Raw genomic sequence first — 25241 nt, 5'->3', positions numbered from 1 at the left:
AAAAAACTGAAGGGAATTGGAATTCTTGTTTGAATAGTTTTTCAATCCCCTATAGACAGAGGCATCCTGGGGTATTTCTAATCTAGAGAGAAGAACTACAGGTCAAAATTTGCCCTTTTAAAATGTCCACACCTTGGCAGAAACTGGACATAGACAAATATCTTACACCACATACCAAAATAAAGTCAAAATGGGTTCACGATTTAGATACAAAGGCTGATACTATAAGCAATCTGGGAAAGCAAGGAATAGTTTACCTGTCAGACTTATGGAGAAGGGAAGAATATATGACCAAACAAGAGATAAAGAGCATTACAAAAAGCAAAATGGGTAGTTTTGATTACATTAAATTGAAAAGTTTTTGTACAAACAAAGCCAATGCAACCAAGATTAGGGGGAAAGCAGAAAATTGGGAAAGAATTTTTACAATCAGTGTCTCTGATAAAGGCCTCATTTCTAAAATATACAGAGAACTGAGTCAAAGTCAAATTTATAAGAATACAAGTCATTCCCAATTGATAAATGGTCAAAGGATATGAACAGGCAGTTTTAAGAGGAAGAAATTAAAGCTATCTATAGTCATATGAAAAAAATGTCTAAATCACTATTGATTAAAGAAATGCAAATCAAAACAACTCTTAGATTGGCTAATATGACAAAACTGGAAAATGATAAATACTGGGGAGGATGTGGGAAAATTGGAACACTATAATACCTTGTTGGTGGAGTTGTGAACTGAACCAACCATTCTGGAGAGCAATTTGGAACTATGCACAAAGGGCTATAAAAATGTGACCCAGCAATACCACTTCTAGGGCTTTATCCCAAAGAGTTCACACAAGTGGGAAAGGGACCCGTATGTACGAAAATATTTATAGCAGCTCTTTTTGTGGTGGCAAAGAATTGGAAATCAAGGGGATGCTCATCAATTGGGGAATGGCTAAACAAGTTGTGGTATATGAATGTAATGGAATACTACTATGCTATAAGAAATGAGGAGCAGATGGACTTCATAATAAATAACCTGGAAAGACTTATATGATCTGATGGTGAGTGAGAGGAGCAGAACCAGGAAAACATTATACACAATTATAGACACACTGTATCTGTGATGACTAACTCTGATAGACCAGGCTCTTCTCAGCAATGGAAAGTTCTAAGACAATTCCGAAAAACTCGTGATGGAATAAGTGATTCGCATCCAGAGAAACAATTATGGAGTCTGAATGCAGACTGAAGCAAACTATTTGCCATCTCTTTTTTGTTTTTGTTTCTGTTTTGTTTCTTCTTTCTCATGGTTTATTCCATTGGTCATAATTCTTTACCACTTGACTATTGTGAAAATATGTTTAGTGTGAAGGTATATGTAGAACCTATATCAGACTGCATGCCATCTTGGGTGGGGAGGGGGAAGAGAAGAAGAGGGAGAAAACTTGAAACTCAAAAACTTGAGAAACTGAAAGCGGTAAACTAAAAATAAATAAGTAAATTTAAAAGGAAAAAAATGAAATATTCAAACTTTTTAAAAATGTTTGTTGCTAAATGTTTACAATCAAATGAATACTTTTGATAACATATTTTTGGTGCTTAACTTCTATACTATTACTAGACCTTTTCCTAAAGCATAACAGTCTAAGATTATTTATGAAAACAACACTGCTTTGAATAAGTCACCCCATTAAAGACTCATTTTTATATCCAAGACTTACAATCAAGTAGAAAAGGTAAAGTACAGGAAATATTCTACTTCATCCACAGTAAGTTTATATTGTTAAAAGAAGGGAAGCAAAAGGTCATAGAGAAGTGTGATGATCATAAGTTTTGAGGTGACCTGGAAACAAAGCACTGTAGGAGATATGGGAATGAATAATTTTCACAGGAATGAGTTTTCATAATACAGAGTCTCCAGAGTAGGGCAATGAGGATGGTGAAAAGCCTTAAGTTCAAACCATACAACAATAAATGGAAGGAATAGGGGAAATGTAGCATGGAGAAAAGAAAACTTGGGAGAGGGAAAAATGCTATTTCCAGGTTTTTTAAAAGAGTTATCACATGGGAAAAAAAAAGACTGGATATATTTCGACATCCAGACCTATCCAAAAAGATGAATGAACTGGCTGAGAAGGTAAATGATTTCTCTCTCACCCCACTCAGTTGTGTTCTGGAGGGGATTCTTGCTCAGGTACATGTTGGACTAGATGGTTGCTAAGAATTAGAAGGGACATTATAGTGATCATCTAATCTTTGGATTGTAATCTATCTTCGCTCCCTATTTTCCACATAAAGGCACAATGATTTTACATAATGAACATCAGAAATTTATGCTCATGAATTTTAACAGAAATTACTTTCTGCATAATATAATCTACTATTTACTTTTTAACACCCCATAATTATAAATGCATTTTGGATTTTATACAGTGTTGGAATTTTAGATTAAGTATACTAACATATTTTGAATGACAGTATCTTAAATTTCAAAAGTTTAAGAATCTGTAACTTTAAAGGTGTCATAACTCTTCTTAGACATACTGCAACCCTTCTAGAGTGATTTCATGAATTGCTGTGACCAGAGAAATGCATCATCTGATGGCTAACTTTTGGGGGATGGGCCTCTTCAAACTTGAACTGTTTCCTAGAAATAGAATTCATTGAGAGGGCTGTAATCATATCCTTTCTACCTCTGGCAGGCCCTCAGTGAGCTTATGCTGTTTATAGTCATCTTTAAGAACTGCAGGTTACTTTCATACCAAAATGAAGCATTAAAGCAGGATTTCATGTTGAGGTAGTACCTGATAATTCCTGAAAATCCAGATATGTATTACTGATTTTTCAGGTATTCAAGGCCCTCTATTCAACAATCGTTGACTGAGTGCCTGTTATGTGCCATGCACTGTACTAGGAAGTAAGGATACGAAGATAAAAATCAGTCTATTGCCTAAAGGAGCTTATGTTTTGATGAAGGAAAATAAGCCATATAAAGATAAATGCAAAATACATACAAAATAGAAACAATGGAATATCAAACAAGTCACTTAACTACTCTAGTCCCCCGTTTCCTCATTTATGAAATGAAGGAGTTGGATTAGATCGCAAGCAAGCAAGCAAGCAAGGCAAAATGCTAATTAGGGTAGAAAACATATAAGAGAGTTCAACTTTCCAGGAGATAACAAGTCCCCAAAGTCCTCTGGATGTAACTGCATAGAGATAACAACGCCCAATGGTACAGAGGCAAAATTTCAGGACTCATGGTATGGGGTAGGGGACCTTGAATTGCAATGGTAGGTTAGGTATTCCCTGACTAGTAGCTATTATGAAAAGGAGTTATGACCCTGAGAGTTGGAATGAAGTAGAGTTTTGGACTAACTCAGGTAAGAATGGGAGAATTAGCACCTGGCCACAAAGTAGTGCCCAGTGGAAACTAGGCACCGGAAGAAGGGAGGGGCTCCCCAAGTTATGCTTCTGCTGGGCCCTCCAGACAGCCATTGGTTATCTTCATATATTCTCTCTTATAGCTAGGATATTCTACATCCCATTTCTTTTCCTGTTTTCCTTCTTCTATGTCTTTACCTATTCCTTTTCCCATACCTCAGGTGGAATTTTTATACATATGTGCATATATACATGTGCGCAAACTCAAAATTAAGAACTTGATTTACGCAAAGAACTATGTTAGTGCTAGATACACAAAGATGAATTAGACATCGAGCCTGTTCTCAAGAAATTAAAAATTTAAATGTGGGAAAGATACATATAGAAATTGCTATATTACAAGGGAGAGTGAAATTAATAACAAAGCTAAAGGCCAGGCAAAAAATTAGAGAAATCTAAGTAGAAAAAAAGTAACTTCATTGACAGAGGTGATGGTGGTGGTGAGGAAGGAGATAAGAGAGGGGCACTTTAGTGGAAGAACTGATGTGAGTGAGTTTGTTCACAATTGTTTTTGAAAAAAATGGAAGGATGTATACCTTTATTAAGAGTTCCTGATTAATGGTTATTGAATTCTCAAAACTGGTGTCAAGTAACACTTATCTTGTTAAAAGAAGCACCTGTGGATAAAAATCCCCAATAATATATCTTCCAAATATGATGGATCAATTATTCACTTTACCAAACAATTACTATTTAATCACAAGAAAAATTAATATATTGTACCTACATACAAGAAGCCAAGTCCATGAAGACATTGCAACATGTTTTACTACTTCATTTAGATCTGAGTAGCCCAAATAATATTCAAGTTTTTCAAAAATACTAGACCTTTCTATGATAGGAATGAGCATTACTAAACATCAAATGCAGCAATGCAAGTTAATAATAATGGTGTTAACATTTTTATGTTTATGCTAAAATAATAAAATATTTAACTTCAGGATACATGCAGATGCAGCTGTCAACATCTGTACCTTGTGCTGGCAATGCTTGGTGATTCTGCTCCAAGCCTACATCTTTCTAGCTGACTGGCAACAATTTGTCTCTCCACTTCCAGCTCTCTGGTGAGTCGTTGAAACTGAAGCTCCTATAATTTAAGAAAATAAACACACATGAGGTGTCTAGGATTAGCTACTCAAAGTTATGAATGAATATATGCCACAGAGAATAAAATAACAAATCAATATTATAATGTTAGTTTTGCCTGTATAGAAAAATTTACTTTCTTCTTGTGAATTGCATGGAAAAAATACTAATCTGTCACTCTTTTTAAACTTTAAGGGCTAGGCATAGCAAACACTGTTTAGGTATAGTAAACAAAGGTGTTCTCATCATTAATTGTCCTTATTTTTTGTTGACAGTTCCATCCAACTTGAATTCTACTACAATTCCCTAATCCATTACAAATTTATTTGTACAAAATGTTTGTACCAGACATCCAAAAACCAGAGCAGCATTTAATTCTTAATGATAGCCATTTATAATGATGCTATACTATATGCCAGGACTACATTAAAAACATTTCAGTTATAGTTGCTGATTCCAAAAATGACAAGAATCATTTCATTATATCTTACACATCCTTTAAACCTTTCAAGGTACTAGGAAAAAAATGTCACTTTTCTAGTCTTTGGGAATGCCTTATTTTTTTCTACTAGATAAGTAGCACAATTTTTGTCAAAAATGTAGTAATGTTAAAAAAAAATGTAGTAATGTGTAACACTATGCTAAGAGAAGAGAGTAAAGAAATGTAAATAGTTAAGCCACGATGTTGTGTTTTAAATTATTTTTAAAACATAAGATAAACTGGCTAATCACATTGCTCCCCTCAATTTCTATAATACCAGAAAAAAGAAATAAAATTATATTTTAGGAAACAACATTTTACATTTCTTTATACAGCTTTTATTGTTAACTTTAATGTTTGTAAAAATTTTCTATACTTTACAATACCTGAATCATGTATATTTCAAATTTTTTAAACCACAACTATTAGCTTCAATAAAACTTCATGTCATGTTGGGCCACGTTGTCTATTAATGCAAATGAAAAACTGTAACTAGTTTAATCTGACACTCACTAATGACACAGTGACTCAAGACAGTAAACAAGTGAATATTAACCACAGAAACAATTTTTAAAATCTACTTAAAAGTATTATGACATGGAGACCAGAACAGATTGAAAAAGGAGGTAAAAAGCAGTATGTCCCAACTCTCTTCCACAATTATTCCAAAAAGATCACAGAAGAGTCTTAAAATAAATATTGATTTGAGAAATCCAAGAAACAACCACAATGGGTTATTTTTCTAACACAAGTTAGCAGAAGAAGTCAGGTAGTACTTATAATCCTGGGGAAGAGATGCATCAGGAAAACATGTGATCTGTATACCTATACAAGGAGCTGGGTCCAAAGATCGATCAGGAACGGAAATCTGAATTGTAAACTGAGTAGGGAGTGGTACAGATGCCACTAAACAACTATACAGGCCACTCTGTATCTGGAGCCAGGCTTTATGATTCAGCTTGAATTGAACCTGGGTCCTGAAGCTGTGTACCAGGTCAAGACATACGGCAGACTGAGCACGGTCCATGTCTGAATCCATGTACTGGGTAAGGAACAGGAACACAGCAAGTGGCAGCTGATTTTGTGTGAGGCAGGGAATGTAGTCACCAATTTAGCCCTCACTCCAGTTTGAAGACTGAAGCTGAGTAACCAAGCAAGAAGTTCAGAACAAGGGTAAGCCTGCAGTTCTGTCACTGGGATCTAAAAAAGCTCCCAGTAAGCTGACAGTATGAGTCCAGTAGCTGTACAAAGAAGTTCCAATCTGGAACAAGCTTACAGTTGTGTTACCTGAAACAAAATCATGTTCCAGAGCAAGGGTGGGGAACCTGTGGCCTTGAGGCCCTCAAGTGCGGCCCTTTGACTGAATCCAGACTTCAACAGTCAAATGTCCTGAAGGATTTGTTCTGTGAAGTTTGGATTCAGTCAAGGGGTCACACTTGAGGACCTTGAGGGCCACGTGTGGCCTCAAGGCCGCAAGTTCCCCACCCCTGGACTACAGCTTGCAAAGCTTGGACCAGGAGAAAAGTGATCTGCTTCAGGGCATATTGAGGGTTTGCAGGTCTCTGTTCTGAGCTGATCCTGAAGTTCTTAAACAAAATAGTACTTAGTACTTGGACAAAGTAGCAAGAGGTGCCCAGAGAATACAAGTCAAGACCAAACAAAACCCCAACATTCTGCTGAGAAATGTGCAAAACCTGTTCCTAACAAAAAGTCCCAAAACTGGAAGTAAGGCTGAAAGAATTAGAAGGAAAAAAGCTGCCCACAATAACGAGCTGTTATAGAGCCAGGGATACCCACTACAAAAATTTAGAAGAGAATAACACTACAATACCAATAAGCCAAGATTCAAATGAAAATACAATTTGACACAAAATAAACCACAATTTCTGGAAGAAATGAGGTGAGTTAAAAAGAATTAATCAACTACTTCTGAAAGAAACTGTAATGAAAACTCTGCAATATTATAGCAAAAATCCAGAACCCCAGGACAAAGGAAAAATGATAGAAGCAGTGAGAGAGTTCAAGTTCCCAAAATACCCATAATCAGTATTACACAAAATTGGATAGTCATCCACTGATAAAGGAAAGGAGAGCTTGTGATGTAATATTCTTGGAGGCAAAATATATAATCTTAGGAGCAAGAAAAACTGAATATACTTCTAATGAGGGAAAACGAATTTTTAACCAAGTAGAAGACGTCTGAGCATTCTTGATGAAAAGCCCAAAATGGAGGAAAACATGAAATGCAAACAAAAGAGTCATGAGAAATATAAAAGAAAGTAAGTAGTTCGAATAACTGGAAGGGACTACAAAAGGATGAAGTGTTCACATTAGCAGTTCTCAAAATGTGGTCCTGGGACACCTGGGAAATTCCAAGATAAAAATATTTTCATGATAAAACTAAGAAATTATTTGTCCATTAAAATACTCCTCTCCCTTTTCCAGAGAGAGAGAGAGAGAGAGAGAGAGAGAGAGAGAGAGAGTGAGAGAGAGAGAGAGAGTAAGAATTTGTGATTGTGTCTAAGGAATGAAGAAAAGAATGGGGGGTTGGGGGGTGGTGGAGCCAAGATGGTGGAACAAAAGCAGGAAACTGCTTGAGCTTTCCCCCAGCCTCTACAAATACCTGTTAAAAAAATGACTAAACAAATTCTAGAGCTGCAGAACTCATAAAATGACAGAGTGAAAAAAATTTCTAGCCCAAGACAACCTGGAAGGTCAACAGGAAAGATCTACTACACCAGGCCAGGAGAGGAGTGCAGCCCAGTGTGGGCTGTACAAGCACAGACAGGGCTGGAGTAGGCCTCAGGGGACTGAATCACTGGCAGCTGTGGCAGTTTCCAGACTTCTAAATGCACAAATGTCAAAGAAAACATGAAAGGTGAGTGGGAAAGGTCTGCTGGACCTGGGTGAGAGAGGAGCTTGGTCAGGACCCCAGCCCCAGCGATGTGGAGATGGCAGTGGCAGTGGCAATTGCTTCCAGAGCTCCTGATCCACAGATGGTGGGGGGATCAAGCAGCTGATCAGAAGGGGATTGCAGGGATGTCTTTGCTGGTTCTGAGGTAGGATTCTCTTGCTTTGCCCTGCCTGGATCTGGGTTGCAGTCCTGGGGTGAGGAGGAGTGCTGGTGTGGCAGAGTTTGTAGCTGTGGTCCAGAAGAAATCCTCCTCACAGTTCCAAGGCAGAAAAGACTGCTTGTGGTCACTCACAGGCTAGGGCCAGAGGCCAGGAAAGGAGTAAACATCTCTCCTTTGATCATACCATCTTGGAAGAACTGAAAATTTACAGGCCCCTAGAAGTATCTCTGACAATAGTTGCACAAAACCCCTGAAGTTTGGGACATGACCCCCCCACACACACACTCTGGAAGCAGAGTTCTATCTTAACAAAGAGTTAAAAAGTCAAGTAATTGGCTGAGAAAACGAGGAGACAGCATAAAAAAAATCAGACTATAGAATTGTACTTTGTTGACAAAAAAGATCAAAACATACAACCAGAAGAAGACAACAAAATCAAAGATCCTACATCAAAAGCCTCCAAGAAAACACTGAATTGGTTGCAGGCTGTGGAAGAGCTCAAAAATGCATTTGAAAATCAAGTAAGAGAAGGAGAGGAAAAATTGGGAAGAGAAATAAGAGTGATCCAAGAAAATCATGAAAAACAAGTCAACAGACAGCTTGCTAAAGGAGACCCAAAAAAAATACTGAAGAAAATAACACCTTAAAATATAGACTAACCCAAATGACAAAGGGTTCAAAAAGCCAATGAGGAGAATGCCTTAAAAAGCAGAATTGGCCAAATGTAAAAAGAGGTCCAAAAGCTCACAGAAGAAAATAATTCCTTAAAAATTAGAATGGAGCAAAAAGAGCTAATGACTTTATGAGAACTCAAGAAATCACAAAACAGAATCAAAAGAATGAAAAAATAGAAGACAACGTGAAATATCTCATTGGAAAAACAAATAACCTGGAAAACACATCCAGGAGAAATAGTTAAAAATTATAGGACTGCCTGAAAGCCACGATCAAAAAGAGAGCCTAGACATCATCTTTCAAGAAATTATCAAGGAAAACTGCCCTGATATTCTAGAGCCAGAGGGTAAAATAGAAGGAGAGAATAGAATAAATGGGGGTAGGGGGCAGGATAGGATAGAGGAAAATATAGTTAGCCTTTCACAACATGACAGTTATAGAAGTGTTTTGCATGAGTACACATGTATAACTTATATCAAATTACTTGACTTCTCAATGAGGGTGGTGGGGGGGGGAGGGAGAAAGGAAGAGAATTTGGAGCTCACAGTTTTAAAAACAACTGTTAAAAATTGTTTTTACATGCAACTTGGAAATAAGATATATAGGTGAGGCGGCTAGAAATCTATCTTGCCCTACAGGAAACCAGAAGGGAAGGGGATAAGAGAAGGGGTGGGGTTTGATAAAAGGGAGGGCAGATTGGGAGAAGGGTTAATCAGAATGCATGCTGTCTTGGGATGGAGGGAGGGAAGAAATGGGGAGAAAATTTGGAACTCAAAATCTTGCGGAAGTGCATGTTGAAAACTAAAAATAAGTTGATTAATTAACAAAAAAAAAAGACAGAAAAGAACAAAGGAGAAGCAAATTCAATGAAGCATATATCACCAGTGCTATGTATACTTATAATCACACTCATCTCATAATGCACTACTTTGACAAGAAGGGGAAGGGGAGAAAGAGGAAAAATTATAAGAACAGGAATGGCGGGGAATACATAATTAATGATCCTAACAGTGAATGTGAATGGAATCAACTCACCTATAAACTAAAAGGGGAAAAGTAGAATACATTAGAATACAGAATCCTATCATATGTTATTTACAAAAATAAGACCTAAAACATAATGATCCATACAGAGTTAAATAGGGGACTGAAGCAAAATCTATTATATTTCATATAAACTAAAGAAAAGCAGGGATTGGGGCAGCTAGGTGGTGCAGTGAGTAGAGCATTGGCCCTGGAGTCAGGAGGACCTGAGTTCAAATCTAGCCTCAGACACTTGATACACTTACTAGCTGTGTGACCTTGGGCAAGTCACTTAACCCCAATTGCTCTGCCTTCCCCCTCCAAAACAGACAAAAAAACACAAAACAGAAAAGCAGGAATAGCAATCATGATCTCAGATAAGACAAAAGGAATAACAGACTTGGTTAAAAGAGATGAACAGGGAAAACTACATTATACTTAAAAGGAACCACAAATAATTAATCAATATAAATACTGAGCATACATGCATTGAATAGTATAGTATCTAAATACTTAAGGGAAAAGTTAAATGCATTGGAGAAATAATTATTAGATACTTTAACATACCCATTTCAGGCTTAGGCAAATCTATTTAAAAAGAAAGAAGTTAAGGACCTGAAGAGGATTTTAGAAAGATTAGGTATGAGAGTTCTTGGTAATTACTTAATGGGAATAGAAAGAACATTTCTGCACTGTCACTTTTATAAAAAAAAAAAAAAAAGACCATGTTTTAAGGTACAGCCTTCATGGAAAAAAAGCAAACAAAATCAGGATTGCTGAAGACATCTTTTATTGACCACGAAGCAATAAAATATTGTATTTGGTAAAGGCCTGTTGAAAAAAGGATTGAAAATTGGAGAGTAAATGATGCAATCCAAAAGAACTGGTGGATAAATGGGCAAGCCACAGAAAAAAGAGCTAATCGATTTTAAAAAGTTACACTACAAAGAAAGGAAAAAAAAATGACAATAATGAGATAACCTACCAATTTTCTGGTATGGAGTCAAAATAGCCCCAGTGGAAAATGTGTATCTCTAAACACTTTCATTAAGAAAAGAAAAACCAGGTCAATGAACTGGGCATGTAATTTAAAAAAACAACCTAGAAAAACAAACATATTTTTAAAAATTTAAACACCAAAATAGAAATTCTGAAAATCAAAGAAGAACTTAACAAAATTATACTTAAGAAAATCAAACTCAAAAATAAAACTTGGGAGCTGTTTTTTGGGAGAAGAGGTAAAGTAAAACAAACTATTAATTTGATTTAAAAGAGGAAAAACAAAAATGAAAAAAAAAAGAGAATTCAGAACAAATGAAGAAATAAAGAAATTAAAAAAAAAAAACCTACTTTAACCAACTAAATGCCAATAAAACCAACGATATAAACTAAGTGGCTGAACATTTGTAAAAGCATAAACTACTCAGATTTTTTAAAATAGAGACTTTAATTCAATCTTAGAAAAAAAAATCCAATAATGAGCTCCCAAAGAAAAACCTCTAAGACCAGATAGATTTACAAACAAATTCTATAAAACAGCAAGAGAACAATTAATTCCAGTATTATCTAAATTGTTTGCAACAACAAAAACAGAAGGGTTCCTACCACATTCCTTTGATGATAAAAATATAGTGTTGCTACCTAAGCCATGGAATGTCATAAGAGATAAAGAAAACTATAGACAAATAACCCTAATGAATAAAGATGGAAAACGTTCAAATGAAATATTAGAAAAGAGGATATAGCAACATACATACATACATACATACATATAAATATAAAGATTCTCTCCATGACTAGGTTGGATTTATACCAACAATGCAGAGTTGGTTTGACATTAAAAAAAAACTATAAATATGATAGAGAAAATTTAAAAAAAATTACGTTTATATCAAAAGCTGCAGAAAATTTTAAAGATAACACAATACCCATTTCTGTTAAAAGCATTAAAAAGCATATAAATAACAGAATTTTACTTAACATGCTAAGTAATGTCTACCTAAAACACAGGGCCAGTATTGTATTAATGGAAATAAACTGAATGCCTTTCCAATAAGAACAGAGTAATGAAAAGGTGCCTATCTGTTATCTATTATTTTATACATGGCTAGAAAAGCTGTAAGACAAGAAAGAGAAATTGACAGAACAGACAATGGTTGTCAAAAAACAAACAAAATTACCACTTTTGGAAGAAATTTTCAGTCCTGTTTGACTCTTCGTGACCCCATGTGGGGTTTTCTTGGCAAAGTTACTGGAGTGACTTACCACTTCCTTCTTCAGCTCATTTACAGATGAAGAAACTGAGGCAAACAGGGTTAAATTACTTGTTCAGAATCATAAAGTCACTAAGTGTCTGAGGCTAGATTTGAACCCAGTAGATGAGTCTTCCTGTCTCCAAGCTGGGCACTCTATCCACTGCGCCCCAATGATGTCCTAATATGTAAACAATTCCTCTATGTTTTGGTCCAAGAATTCTGACAAATCATAACAGAAATTTGATTACTGTAAATCGTGCTATAACTTTTCTCCAAAAAGGAACATTAATTAGTGGTTGCATTCTTAAAAGACCTCTTCCTCCTTCATGTCCTTCTTGATCAGTTGATGCAAATCTATAAGTACAACTGCTCAGTAGCAGACCTAAGTAATGTCACAAAGAAATAGGGGTGATTAAAAACCCCTAGTTCATAATTCACTTGCCTGGAGCCTATTTAATCTTTGTTAAACACACCATAAGACGGTTTTGATATTAAATGTAAAATCACAAAAACATAATCACTAGGTATTTTGCACCAAATCAAAGAAGCTTCAAAACATTTCTCAGAATTCCTAAATGGGGAACAAGACAGTATTCTGACTATATACATTTGCTGTTGCCTTCTTTAGATATTAAATAGAGCAAGTAAAAGTGGGAACTGGCTGGCTGCCTTGCTTTGGTAAATGTGATGTACAAAACACAACTTTTTTTCTCTTTACATTGCCTTAGCATCATTATTTTGAAGAGCAATTATCTCTATCAAGCAAAGTATGATGTGGAAAAATTGATAGAATAGATGCTGATTTGAAGACAATCTACAAGTTGGTTTCTACTGCATAAATTACTAGTATTAGCTTGTTTTGGGGGGAGGGTAGGGAAGGTGATCTGATGCCTTCTGAAAAGTAGAGTGCATATAAATTATTGCTAAATTGAAACTTTATGCTACTCCTGGAGTCCTTTGAAGCTGGGGTAACTTTTGAACTGCTTCAGCAAAAAATTCACTGTTTAGACTTGGAAGGAGCCATAAAGATCATCTAAACAGCAAAAAGATACTTGGTGTCAGACCACGGGGTATCAATGATAAGTGGTGCTTTCATTTAAGCTCATTGAAGGGAAGCACACCAGTGCTTAACAAGGTGGCTTGCTCAATAAGTGTTTACTGAATTGAACTGAATTTATCTCAAGACCTATAAATGATCTGGTTGGTGAAGCTGATACAAAGTTCATAAGTAACATTTACTTTAAAACGTAGCCCATTTTATAATATTTATGAGCTATTATGTTAATCATTAACTTTAAATTTATCAAGAAAGTACAAAAACCAATAATGATTTTTCCAAATTGCAATGTCTGATGTAGTAGTGTATAAATATTTTAATATTATTAAGATCAATGCTGCATATTACCTCCTGTTAGCTGCTAAATAAGGGGTTAACTGACTGCAAAGCAGAAGATAATAATGCTTTAGTACTCGACACAATGAAAAAAAAGTGAGATGGATAAAGGACCAATACAAATACTTTCTAAATGTTAAGCAGTTATTTTAAATACAAGGAAAAAGAAAATGTAGTTAAGAAATGCCACTAAAATCTCTTTGCTTTCTAGACCTAATAAGAGCACCTTAGAGAGGATCATTAAAAAAAAAAAAACCAACCAGTCAATTCCAATTCCAATTAGGTAATCTAATGAATTATAAAACGAGGAATTAAAGGTATCTGCAACTGGGAGTAAGATCAACTCCAATAATGATAATCTTAATTGACTGCATTTAGTCTCATAGTTTTCATCCTGCTCTCTGTACAAATATTTCATTAGTAAAATTAAGCATGAAATAAATTATATAGTAATTAAAACTATTCTAGGAGTCAACCCTGGCCATCTAAGCAAGTGGCTATTAGATGCTAAATCACAAGTGAAGTTGTACGAAAAAATGGTTTCTTTTTTTCTTTCACCAAGAAGTTGACAATTTTTCATTTTATCTGTGATATTATCATATTTTTATGTATCTCTTTCCATTGTCTAGACCTGATCTAGGGCTCCTTGGGAAGAACTAGAGTAATATAACACTATCCTACTTACTGACAGCAATAAATCAAATGTAAACTTAATCAGAGGAATAAAGCATTGGAACAGCAAAGAGGAATTTAAAGTTTATATGGCTCTGGACAATTCTCCTCCTATTTGTAGAAGAGTGAGATGAGGTTGTCACAATGATTCTTTTTAACACTAGGATTCTATGACTTTTTAATCTATATTGGCTCTGGCCTACAACTTCCAAGCCATGTCAATGCACTCATTTATACTTGCAATTACAAAACTGCAACATGGCTTAAAGGTTGATAATGAGATGGAGATCAAAATTTTGGCATCTGTATTTTCCTTTTGATCACCGTCTCTTTCCTTCTGGTATCTATAGAATTTTGTTTCTTCTTTGAATACCCTTGTTTTTTCTCTTACATTTTGCCCCATTTCACTAATCTATATCTGATAATCACCCATGACAAAAGCTTAGTACTTTATTATCTTAGTCAATAATATGAATTATATAATCCCTATTTATATTTAAAAGTCTGTAGAATATATCATATTACTATCTTAATAATAAAGAAATTAAAATTTTGTATAGTATCTCTTTGATTTATTGAACTCCACAGTGGTTCAATAGAAAAAAAAAGTTCCTATTGGTCAATTCTATTGCTTCAGACCAAGAATTTCAAGGGAATTACTGAAAAGTTAGCTCTTTAGATTAGTATGCAGAATTTTTATGTTACTCTACAGTATCTGTATTTATATAAAAGAAAATCTTACTTAGAAGTATGTCAAAACATACAAAGCAAGAAGTTAAAAATGCTCCTTTACCACTTCAAGATTGTCAGGTTTCTAATCTTTGTGTCATAGGTTTTGGGGTTTTTTTTTGGTTTTTGTTTCTAAACTGAAGACATCATTTTGAGCTTTTCTACCTTTCAGCTCCCAAACACAATTCCAGCTTGTCTGTTTTTTTTTGTTTTTTTCTGTTGGAAGGGTAGCAAAGGTGCAGCTCTTACATTGTAAGTAAAATGTAATAACAAAATAGCAACACAATTAGGCATTATTTTAAAGTAAGGCCAAATGCTACAGGAAAGACATCCATTTTTAGTTAGATGGGCATTAACTGTTTAAATTCATTAGATGTTACTGAGTATCAAATATCATATAGTTGCACAATGAACTCAACAGCATGAGAAAGCCCTAAAAGTTCCAATAAGTTGTTTTATTTGTACAAAGGATCTGCCTTGTCATGAGAAAATATATCTGAGAAAGGAGCTGATAACATGTACAAATGTTCCTTTATAAAAATGAACTGCAAGGCAGTTACAGTTAGACTAAGATCTTTAGTAGAGTGAAGTTCAGAGTTAGAACTATTCAGTTAAAGAATATGTTGAATTAATTATCAAATAGGACATGCAAAGAACAGCTTTTAAAAAATATTTGATAACAGTAATGAAGCTCTTATTTGAAAATCCCTGTTGGAAAATAAATTGATTCATTTAATAGATTCCATTATGGAAAGTTCCTCATAAGTGTTACAGAATCCTTTAACCAAAAAAAAAAAAAATACATGAAAAGATGCATTCTAATGTGCTATGTTGTCTTAATTAATTTTCTGCCATAAACTGCTAAAAAAGAGCAATGGTAACAAGTCCCTTAGATATACTACAACTATAAAAGAAAATACCTTAAAATTTTCTTTATAAACCATAAGCATCAAAAAACTTCTGAAGCAAAATATGAAAATGCTTAAAAATATTATTATATTTTCTCTACCCTATTAGTGTAACAGCAAACTTTGAGGGCAAAGTCAAATATGATCTTAAGCCCAAATATATACATACAAAATGTCATTCAAGTAGTTAAAAAGTCAAGAGTCTTTGAAAAATCAAAATTTCTTTTATTCTTTCAAGTTACCTATCTTGCTGAATCTCTTGGTAAACAAAAAAGAACTATAACTTTCATGAAGGTCAGAAGAAGCATATCTTGTGCCCCCAAAATATGAATATCAAATTTCCCCTTCATTAATTAATAATGACCACTATTTTTTTTAAAAACATGATTGCAATGACATAGGGACCTCTCTCTACTCATGTCACCTGTTCTGCAACATATAGTTTGTTGCCCAGTACACTGAAAACTAAGTGACTTGCTCATGATCAGATAGCCAGTATGTATCAAAGGTAGTACTTGAATCCAGGTCTTACTAACTCTGAGGTATTCCTTTGTCCACCACATCAGGATACCTATTCTGATTATTTGATTCTGGAGGAAAAACGAACTCTGAATTAAATGAAATCGCATGTTTACATTATAGTAAAGCATTATTATAAATTATTTTACTACAAATTTAATCAGTAAGCATTTATTTAATTGTATGTGTACTAGGTACTGTGCCAAAGCCTAGGTATACAAAGAAAAATCAAAACCAGTTTCTGCTCTCAAGGAGTTTATACTATATTGGGAGAGACAGCATCTGAATTAGTTAGAACAAGTAAGATCATCTTTGTAAAGCAGGTAGGTGGTGTAGTGAATAGAATGCTGGGCCTGGAGTCAGAAAGTCCTGAGTTCAAATGTGACCTCAGATACTTACAAGCTATGTGACCCTGGGTTAGTCACTTGTATTGGCAACCAAAAATGGGCTCCTTAGCACTGAGTCAACAAGTGCCCTTGACTAGTTTGGCTTTTTCCCCTGAACTGAATGCTGTTTGTATCTTGGACAAGTAAGCTTGTCGGCCCCTTCACCTTGCTTCCCTTGCTTAAGCTGATGGAAAGAACCTGTGCTTTCCTGGTCAACCCCTTCACCTTGCTTAAGCAGATTGAAAGAACCTGTGCTTTCCCCGGCGTACCTTACACCCCCGCAGAAGCTGGATGCTTAAAAGCAGCTCCCGTTGGAGCCAGAGGCTGCCACAGCCACAGCCACAGCTGAAGCAGGAGCTGCCAGTAGCAGAGCTGACCTACGGGAGGAAGCTGAACAAAGACTTCAGGCCAGTGGGTAATCTTTTTACCATAGAGGGGGAAGCATGATTTTGCTTTACGCAATCATGCTTCTCTGTAGCCTCCTGGTTACTCTTTCAAGGCGTACTTATTGGGCCTGGAAGCTTTTGATCAATATATCAAAATGGGGTTGCTGGTTCATGGGTTGGTTACTGTGGAGCCTAAATATATGTTTTGATTCTTCTACCTTCTACTTTGAGAGTTTCTTATATCCGGCGGTTCCGAACCTTTCAGACATGTTTATGATCCTCTTTGAGATTATAAACTCTGCCCTCCTACTACATCACTTAACCTATTTGCCCCAGTTTCTTAATCTGTAAAATGAGCTAGAGAAGGAAATGGCAAACCATTCCAGTGTCTTTGCCAAGAAAACCCCAAATGAGGTCACAAAGAATTGGAAATAACTGAAACAACTATCATACATGTGTTCTCTCATGGAGTTTATAATCTAATGGGGGAAGACAACAGGTAAATTCGGTAGAACAAAGGAGATCATAGCACAGTGCCTGCCATATAGTAGGTATCATGTAAATAGTATGTGTCATATACTATTCCCTCCTCTAAAATAAGATAGCGAGTAGAGAAGGAAGCCTTGGAGAGAAGGTTCTAGAAGCCTGAGAGGACCATGAAAGGACTTTAGCAGAAGGTGGTGTTTGAGCTGAGTTTTTAAGAAACTAAGAATTTTAAAAGGTAGAGGTGAGGAAATTCAGTTCTAATATTGATAAAAAATGTACACGAAGTACACATACACACACATAATTATCATAAGCGGCACTTTTACTCTACTCAGAGAGAGTTATACACTTGATCTTTACCAACACTTAAATATTCATGAACTCTGAAAACTGCTCTGACCAAAACTTCTCACCTTTCCATTGCTTCTCATGCCTCATTCCTCTATTCTTTGTCTTCGGTGTCCAATTCTTTCACTGCCCAGTACAATGCAAGACTATCTCCAACACCCTGTCTTGACTTTCCTTCTCAATTCTGATACTATTATTAGCTCAAGCATTACTCTGAATGCCTTATCCTCTTATTCTATCACCACTTTTTCGCCAAGCACAAAATCCAGATTGTTCCTCACCATCTCCATTATCAGAATACTCTTATTTATGTGTTGCTGAACGGTAGTAGATGAAGTCACACAACTGCTAAATAGGTTCAACTACAAATTCATGTTATATTATTGTAAAGCCAATCAGTAAGTGAAAGATCTTTCTTGCCCACTGAACAGGCTTCAGGTGGGACTTAAGGTAGGGCCAACAAAGGGAGGTCTGATTAGAGACAGGCCCACACCCTTTCACTAACTATATGTGAGACCCTAGGCTAGTCAGCAAACTAGTTTGCTAGTCTGAAAGAGGCATGAAGCCCTCAGGGCCCTAAGGGGAGTTGCTAAGACCAGAGCCAATGACATGTGCCTGAGTTCTAGTCAATCAGATGACTTCTAGTCAATCAGATGAAGTCTAGGACTGCATAAAAAGAGAGAAGAGAACTTGGAGAGGCGGACAACTGAGGGCTGAGGACTGAGAGGGGTATTGGAAGAACGAAGCTGGAAGCAGCTGAGCAGAGAGTGGCAGGATTCAGAAGCAGAGAGCCAGCATCAAGAGAGCATGCAGAGTAGAGAGTGCTGAACCCAAGAGAGAGTTGCGGAGATCAAGGAACTTGGAGTCAGCAGAACTGCAAGAGAGAGTGCTGAGCAGAGAGCTAGGATTCATGAGTGATCTTCTTATAGGAAGGCCCTAGCATTGAGGGGAAGCACAAGTGTGGCTTGGTTCCTTGCTATAATATTTTGTTATAATTTCCTTGTTACTATAGTGAGGTGGGCTTATCAGTTTGGGAATATTATTGCCACAATATCAAATTGGGGGCATTAGTCCTTGAACCTGAGCCTCTGGAATCTTAATAGATGTTACACTTCCTCTGCCTTCTACCTAGAGAATTCCTTATACTTCACAATTCCAAACCATTCAGGCATACCCATGGTCCTCTCCGAGGACCTCATGAATTTTAACTTACTGATATAATTATGTAGTGCATAGTTCTACTGCAGCAAAGCAAACCCTCTTTTCTCCTTTTCCCGTAGGAGCTGTTCTAAACTTCTTTTCATTTTAGGACCCACCCCCTTCTCTTTCAGCAAAGGCCTAAGCCTCAGAATAAAAGATGCTATTCACTAGGAAAGCTCTCTTCTAAAATATTCTATATCTTCATTTCTTGGCTTGTAGTCTGGGCCAGTCCTAACGTAGGCCAGTCCAGTGACACAATCTTGACAGAATGCAATAAAGCACTGGTGGACCATAAAATACAATAGAAAAAAATTTTTATTGACAACAAATTATTAAAAGAATACACTTAGACAGGATCCTCATTCATATATATCCTGACTCAGTCATCATGGCAACTGACCACTAGCCTGATACCAAAACCATTTAGGCTAGGTCTTTTTTACCTGAGGAAGTGAGAATAACAAAAGAAATTATACAATTATAGCACCAACCAAGCTCAGTGTACACCTCCTCCATACTCTCCTCCTTTCCTTTTGTGCCCTGGATCTAATCTACTCCAGCAACTTAGCCCATTCCTGAATTCAGAATCATCTCTCCTGTTCAAATTACCTGCTAACTACATGTACAAACATATCCAAATTTCCACATCTTCAAACAAAATTAAAAAAATAAACAAAACCCTTTTACTTTGTTGGCTAAATTTCATGTGTGAAGAAGGGGAGTAATATGGAAGCTGAAAATATATACTAGACCAAGGCTGTGAAGGTCGTTAAGAACCAAACGGAGAAATTTGTATTTGATCCCAGAAGCAGTAGGAAATAAGTAGACTTTTTTAGGCAGGAAACAACATGGTCAGACCTGTGCTTTGTAATTGTAACTGGTAGCTGACAGGCTGGAAAGAGTAAAGACTTGAGGCAAATATTGCTCTCAAGGAGCTCACAGTCTAATGTGTAACATGCAAACAATTATATACAAATAACATATGTACAAGATAAATTGGAGATAATCTCAAAGGGTAGGCACTAGCATTAGTGGGGACAAGTAAAGGATTCTCATAAAGATGAAATTTTTTTAGCTGGGACCTGAAGGAAGCCAGGGAAGCAAGGAGGCAAAAAAGAAGAGGGAGAGTGTTCCAGGCAGTGAAAACCAATGAAAATACTGGGAGCAGTAAGATGGAACATCGTGTTTGAGGAGTAAAGATGCTGATGTCTCTTGATCCCAAAGTATGTTGGGAAGAATAAGGTATAAGCAGTCAAGAAAGATATGAAGGAACCAGGGTAGAAAGGGCAACAAAGTCAAACAAAGTATTTTATGGTTGATACTGGAGGTAATAGGAAGCCAATCAGATTTACCGAACAGGGGATGATATGGTTAAGATTTGTGTTTTACTAAAATCAATTAGACAGTTGACTAGAGAATGTATTGCAGTGGGGAGAGATGCAAAAGGCAGGTAGATCAGAGAGGTTATTCTAATAGTCCAAGTGTGTGGTGATTAGGGCTTGCACTAGGGTAGCTGCAATATCAAAGGAAAGAAGGGAATACAAGTGAGAGATTTCAAAGGTAGAAAAGAAAGGTATTGACAAATGATTGGATAGGAAAGTTGAGAGAAAGTGAGGAGTTAAGGATGATGAATATGTTGGAAGCCTAGGTGATTGGGAGGTTGGTGATACTCTCACATTGGGAAGTTAAGAAGGGAGTTGGGGGTGGGGTGGGGAGATAATAAGTTCAGTTTTGGGCATGCTGAATTTAAGATGTTTACAAGACATCCTGTTTAATTTGTCTGTTGGAGTTGGCAATTTGAGACAGGAAGTCAGCAGAGAGGCTGGGGCTGAACAAGTAGATCTGAGATTCATCAGCATAGAGATAACTGAATTCATGAGTTGATGAGATCACCAAATAAAATATAGTATATATACAGAGAAAAAAATAAAGGCCAGGACAGTGCTTTGGGGAAACCTGAAGGTTAGTGAGTATGATGTGTATGAAGATCCAGCAAAGGAGACTGAGAAGCAGTCATATAGGTAGGAGAACAAGGATAGAGTAATTTCCTAGAAAACTACAGAGAAAAGAGTATTAAGGAAAAAGTGATCAACAGTGTCAAAGGATGCAGAGAGGCCAAGAAGGACGAGGATTGAGAAAAGACTATTAGATTTGACAGCTAAAAGATCACTAATGACTTTGGAGAAAGCAGTTTCAGTTGAATGATGAGGTCAAAGGCTAGACTGTAAAAAATTTAAGGAGAAAGTGAGAGGAAAGAGAACCTTTACAACAGCCTTACCTCAGAAAACAGACATAAAAAAGAGGAGATATATGGTATGATAGCTAACTGGGATGGATGGATCAAGTGAGTTTTTTCTGATGATGAGGGTGACATGGACATGTTTTAGGGGAAGCAGGAAAGCAAATCAGTAGAAAGGGACATACTTCTGAATGAACAGAAGTGGGAATCACTTGTGCTAATTTAGAGGGGTTTGCCTTGGCAAGGAGAAGGGCAACTTCTTCATGTGAGACAGGGGCGATGGCAGAGACAGTGGCAGACAGAATCTGGGAGATGTGAGATAAGGAATAGCGCAGAAGAGGGAGCTGCTGGTGATAGTGGATCAGTTGAGGGAGGTGAAAAAAGGATTGTCCATTGTAGTGAGAGTCAGTTGAGATTATATAACATAAATCTGCAGTGGATCTATTAAGCTCAGTTTCTCCAGCTTCTTTTGGTAGCATGGGAACAGAAGTGAAGGTAGTTGATGGTGGGAATGAGGCTGCTGAGGCTTGGAAGGATAAGGCTGGTGACAGGAAAAGATAATTCCAATTATAACTGAAAAGGTATACTATCTCATCTTTAAAATTTGGTGCATTTTAACTAGACATTCATAATCTATGTTAGTGGAGGAAACAGTAAGATGGATGAAATCACAGCTCTTTTGACAAAGGATGTTTAAATAAAATAGTAATATCAGTATTTTAGTAGCAGTTGAGTAGAGGTGTAGGTAAAATACATGAGTTACCATTTTCTTAGAAGTATATATGATATTGGTTTACTGGGTAATGACTATTCTAGAACACCATGCACCCAGTTGGAATTAATTCAAGCACAGGTACATTTTCACTGAAAATCTGAATCCATTACTAGTAGTTCTCTTGTTTCTCTCTGTCTCTCTCTCTCTCTCTTTCTCTCTCTCTTTCTGTCTGTCTCTGTCTCTGTATACACACACACACACACACACCCATGAAAGATGATCATATATAGAAACTGGCTATTTCTCTGTTGTATCACCCTAATTCACATGACTTAACTTTTTAATGAATAAAAATACCACTTTAATCAATGTGACTATTCCTCACGTTTTTCTCTTTCATTTTAGGTCCACATTCATAACAGATACCAAGGGCATTAAGATTTATTGAGGATATTATTATCATGTCTGCACAGTAAGAAAATTGTAGTAGGGAAACAGAGATCATAATCTCTTAACAATAAAACAGTGAGACAGTTTTCTAGTGCCTAAGCAACTGCTTGAAATTTTCATTACCTTTTTCAGGAAGGTTCTATTTAGTAAGTTGCCACTTAAGTACACAGGTCTAGTCCAGTGGTTTAGCATAGCATGATAATCTCCTACTTAAATGTACCACATGTAAATTTCAAAACCTTGATACCCTTTGATGACCACATTCAGTGGCCAGAAACAATGGAAACTTCAGAAATTTTATTCATTCACTCAACAATCATTTGTTAAGTACGCACTACACTGAAAGCATTATGATAATTAAGATAGGGTGCCTATCTGAGATTTGGGAAGTATTTCATCTGTTGTTTTTAAGAGATCAAATCTCTTATATGATTCCTTCCATGACATAACAGTTCATTTTCTGATATTACACAAATGACTTGAATGTCTTTAAAAGTCTTTGGGATGCAAGAAATTTGATTAACATATCTAAGTGATAGCAGAGAGGAAAGACAGTTGACTGTTCCGTTTATTTATCAAGTTCTCTCCATTCTGTTTTTTCTATGTGGATTACTGTTTTGAGTTCATTATAGTCAATATATCTGATCAAGAGAGAAGCTAAACAAGTCCCAGGTGACTTTACCATAGCAACAAGCTTGCCATGAATTCTTCTGGGAACATAATTTCACACAAGTATTTGATTGCCTATTCACACTTTTGATTACAACACACAAGGCTGTTAAACTAAATGGTACAGGCACTAGTATACTGAAGAAACTTACATGTACATATTGTATATTTGCTTTCTGTATATAACCCATTCTACTTTCTCTGAGGAAAGCAAGGAAAGAACTTTTAAATACTTTCTCCATGCTTGTGTCACATGGTATGATAATAACATGAACTATAATAATGAAGCTATTACCTTTTAAAACTACTACATATTCAAGTTAGTATTTATTCTTTTTGTAGAATTCCCTACTCAGATTATAACAGATTTTGAACAAACCACCCCTAAATTTTATTCAGAAGCTGACACCATGCTATGCTGAATTAAATTATGAGTTGTCAAAATAATTCTCACTTTTACAGTAGATTATCACTTTTCTGGGCCATTTAATTCAATTGATTATTGTAGCTTCTAGAGGGAGTGGATTTAATTTGCATCAAGGTCAGCTATATCTACACTTCAACAGAAGAACTCAGTTTCAAGACCACAGACTGTAGATCTAATGTTAGTCAGCCATCTAACAAATGCATGTCACTGATCAGAAGCGGAAATCAGATATATATGGCTTTTTAAAAACCATCAAACACCACTAGAAAAATTCCACCAAGCACAGATTCAAATGAGGATGAATTAGCAGCAGCATCTTCATAAATGACAGACAGCATTCTTTATCAAAATCTACATTCTATCTTGAGGAAACAAAGGGTACTAAATAGAAATTCTGTAACAAAATAAAGAAATTTAGGAATTTTTGAATCAAAGCATGTAGAATACTTAAATTATTTTCATAAAATCAATTCTCAATTGTCAAGTTAATACGAGGTGCAATAAAATGAATCTACCCTTTTTTGGGGCATTTGGCTTTGTAATGTGGAATTTCTGCAGTAAATTTACTTCTCTAATTATGTTTTGCTTTAATTTTAGAATCAGTTAACATTTCCTGAACACATATACTCCTGCTAAAAAGTGCAAGGAAGTATCCTAAAAGCCTACTGGGTAAGAGAATTAGAGACTGAGGATTATAAGTCACATAGGAACCAATTCAGTATGCACTCTTAAAACATCGTGTACGTTACAACGTGGATTATATGTATACCTAGAAATGGGTGTGTAAAATTATATGTTGATGCAATACATCTATCTTTTTTCTTTCCTTTTTTACTCACCTTTCCCTAGTACCTTAAATCCTAAAACTCTCTGGAAGTGCCATGAACATACTAAAGTATGAATTACAAAAATATGCCAGTCTATATTAGATAACAGGTATCGCATGCAGTGTTCTTAAACAATGGTTTGTGCTAACAAGGTCTGCTTGCAAGTCTCTTTAGCTAAAGTGAAAAATAGAATTTGTTTTTCTTTACAAATACATTTTTTTTTCAGGAAAAGGACAAATAGTCTTATAATACCAAAATTATGTAAATAAGACTTAAGAACTCTGATTAATACAATGACCAACTGCAGTTAAAGAGGAATGATGATGTTACTCATCTTGTGAGAGAGATGAAAGACCCAAGGTACCAATAAAAGACATAAATTTATGGACATAGACAATATACTTCATTTGATTATGCATATTTGTTATGCAGGGTTTATTTTTTTTTTCCTTCCAATATGGGGCAAGGAGGGAGAGATGGAAAAGGGAAAGGGTAGCCAAAAAAGGGTCACTGGGATATTAAATTTTTTTTTTACTGAGAACAGAAGGGCAGAAAGAATCATACATGAGTAGGACATAATGGAGATCATCAGTTTCATGTATAATCTGCTTTTTCTGTTATTCTATGTACGGAAATACTCTTTTTATTTAGTATTTAAAACTGGATTTTTTTAAAATTAAAAAAAAATAAAAATAAATTCTGAAAATATGAAATAATTCTAACCAGGATAAAATATTAATAAATATCAGAATATACATATATATGTATATATATACATATATATATACACACACACATACACACACACACACACACACATATATATATATGTATAATATATTTATTCTATTCCTAATCTTG

At 35.7% G+C, this 25241-nt stretch overlaps 1 protein-coding gene across 10 annotated transcripts in view; it reads right to left on the bottom strand.

The window, feature by feature from the left end:
- The window catches only part of PKP4 (plakophilin 4), a 269712-nt gene that overhangs the window by 96085 nt on the left and 148386 nt on the right, over positions 1-25241 (bottom strand). For 9 of the 10 annotated variants that reach the window (XM_036743248.1, XM_036743250.1, XM_036743254.1 and 6 more), the window contains one exon: positions 4407-4519. In XM_036743248.1, the coding sequence (XP_036599143.1) occupies positions 4407-4519 (113 nt within the window). Of the gene's footprint in view, positions 1-4406; positions 4520-5385; positions 5406-25241 lie in introns of those variants that run through there. The other variant, XM_036743253.1, reaches the window with a different exon arrangement.

The sequence above is a fragment of the Trichosurus vulpecula genome, chromosome 2 (genome assembly GCF_011100635.1).
Source record: "Trichosurus vulpecula isolate mTriVul1 chromosome 2, mTriVul1.pri, whole genome shotgun sequence".
NCBI classification, from domain to species: Eukaryota; Metazoa; Chordata; class Mammalia; order Diprotodontia; family Phalangeridae; genus Trichosurus; species Trichosurus vulpecula.
The sequence above is the reverse complement of the archived record's forward strand: the minus strand, read 5'-3'. Positions and strand labels throughout refer to the sequence as shown.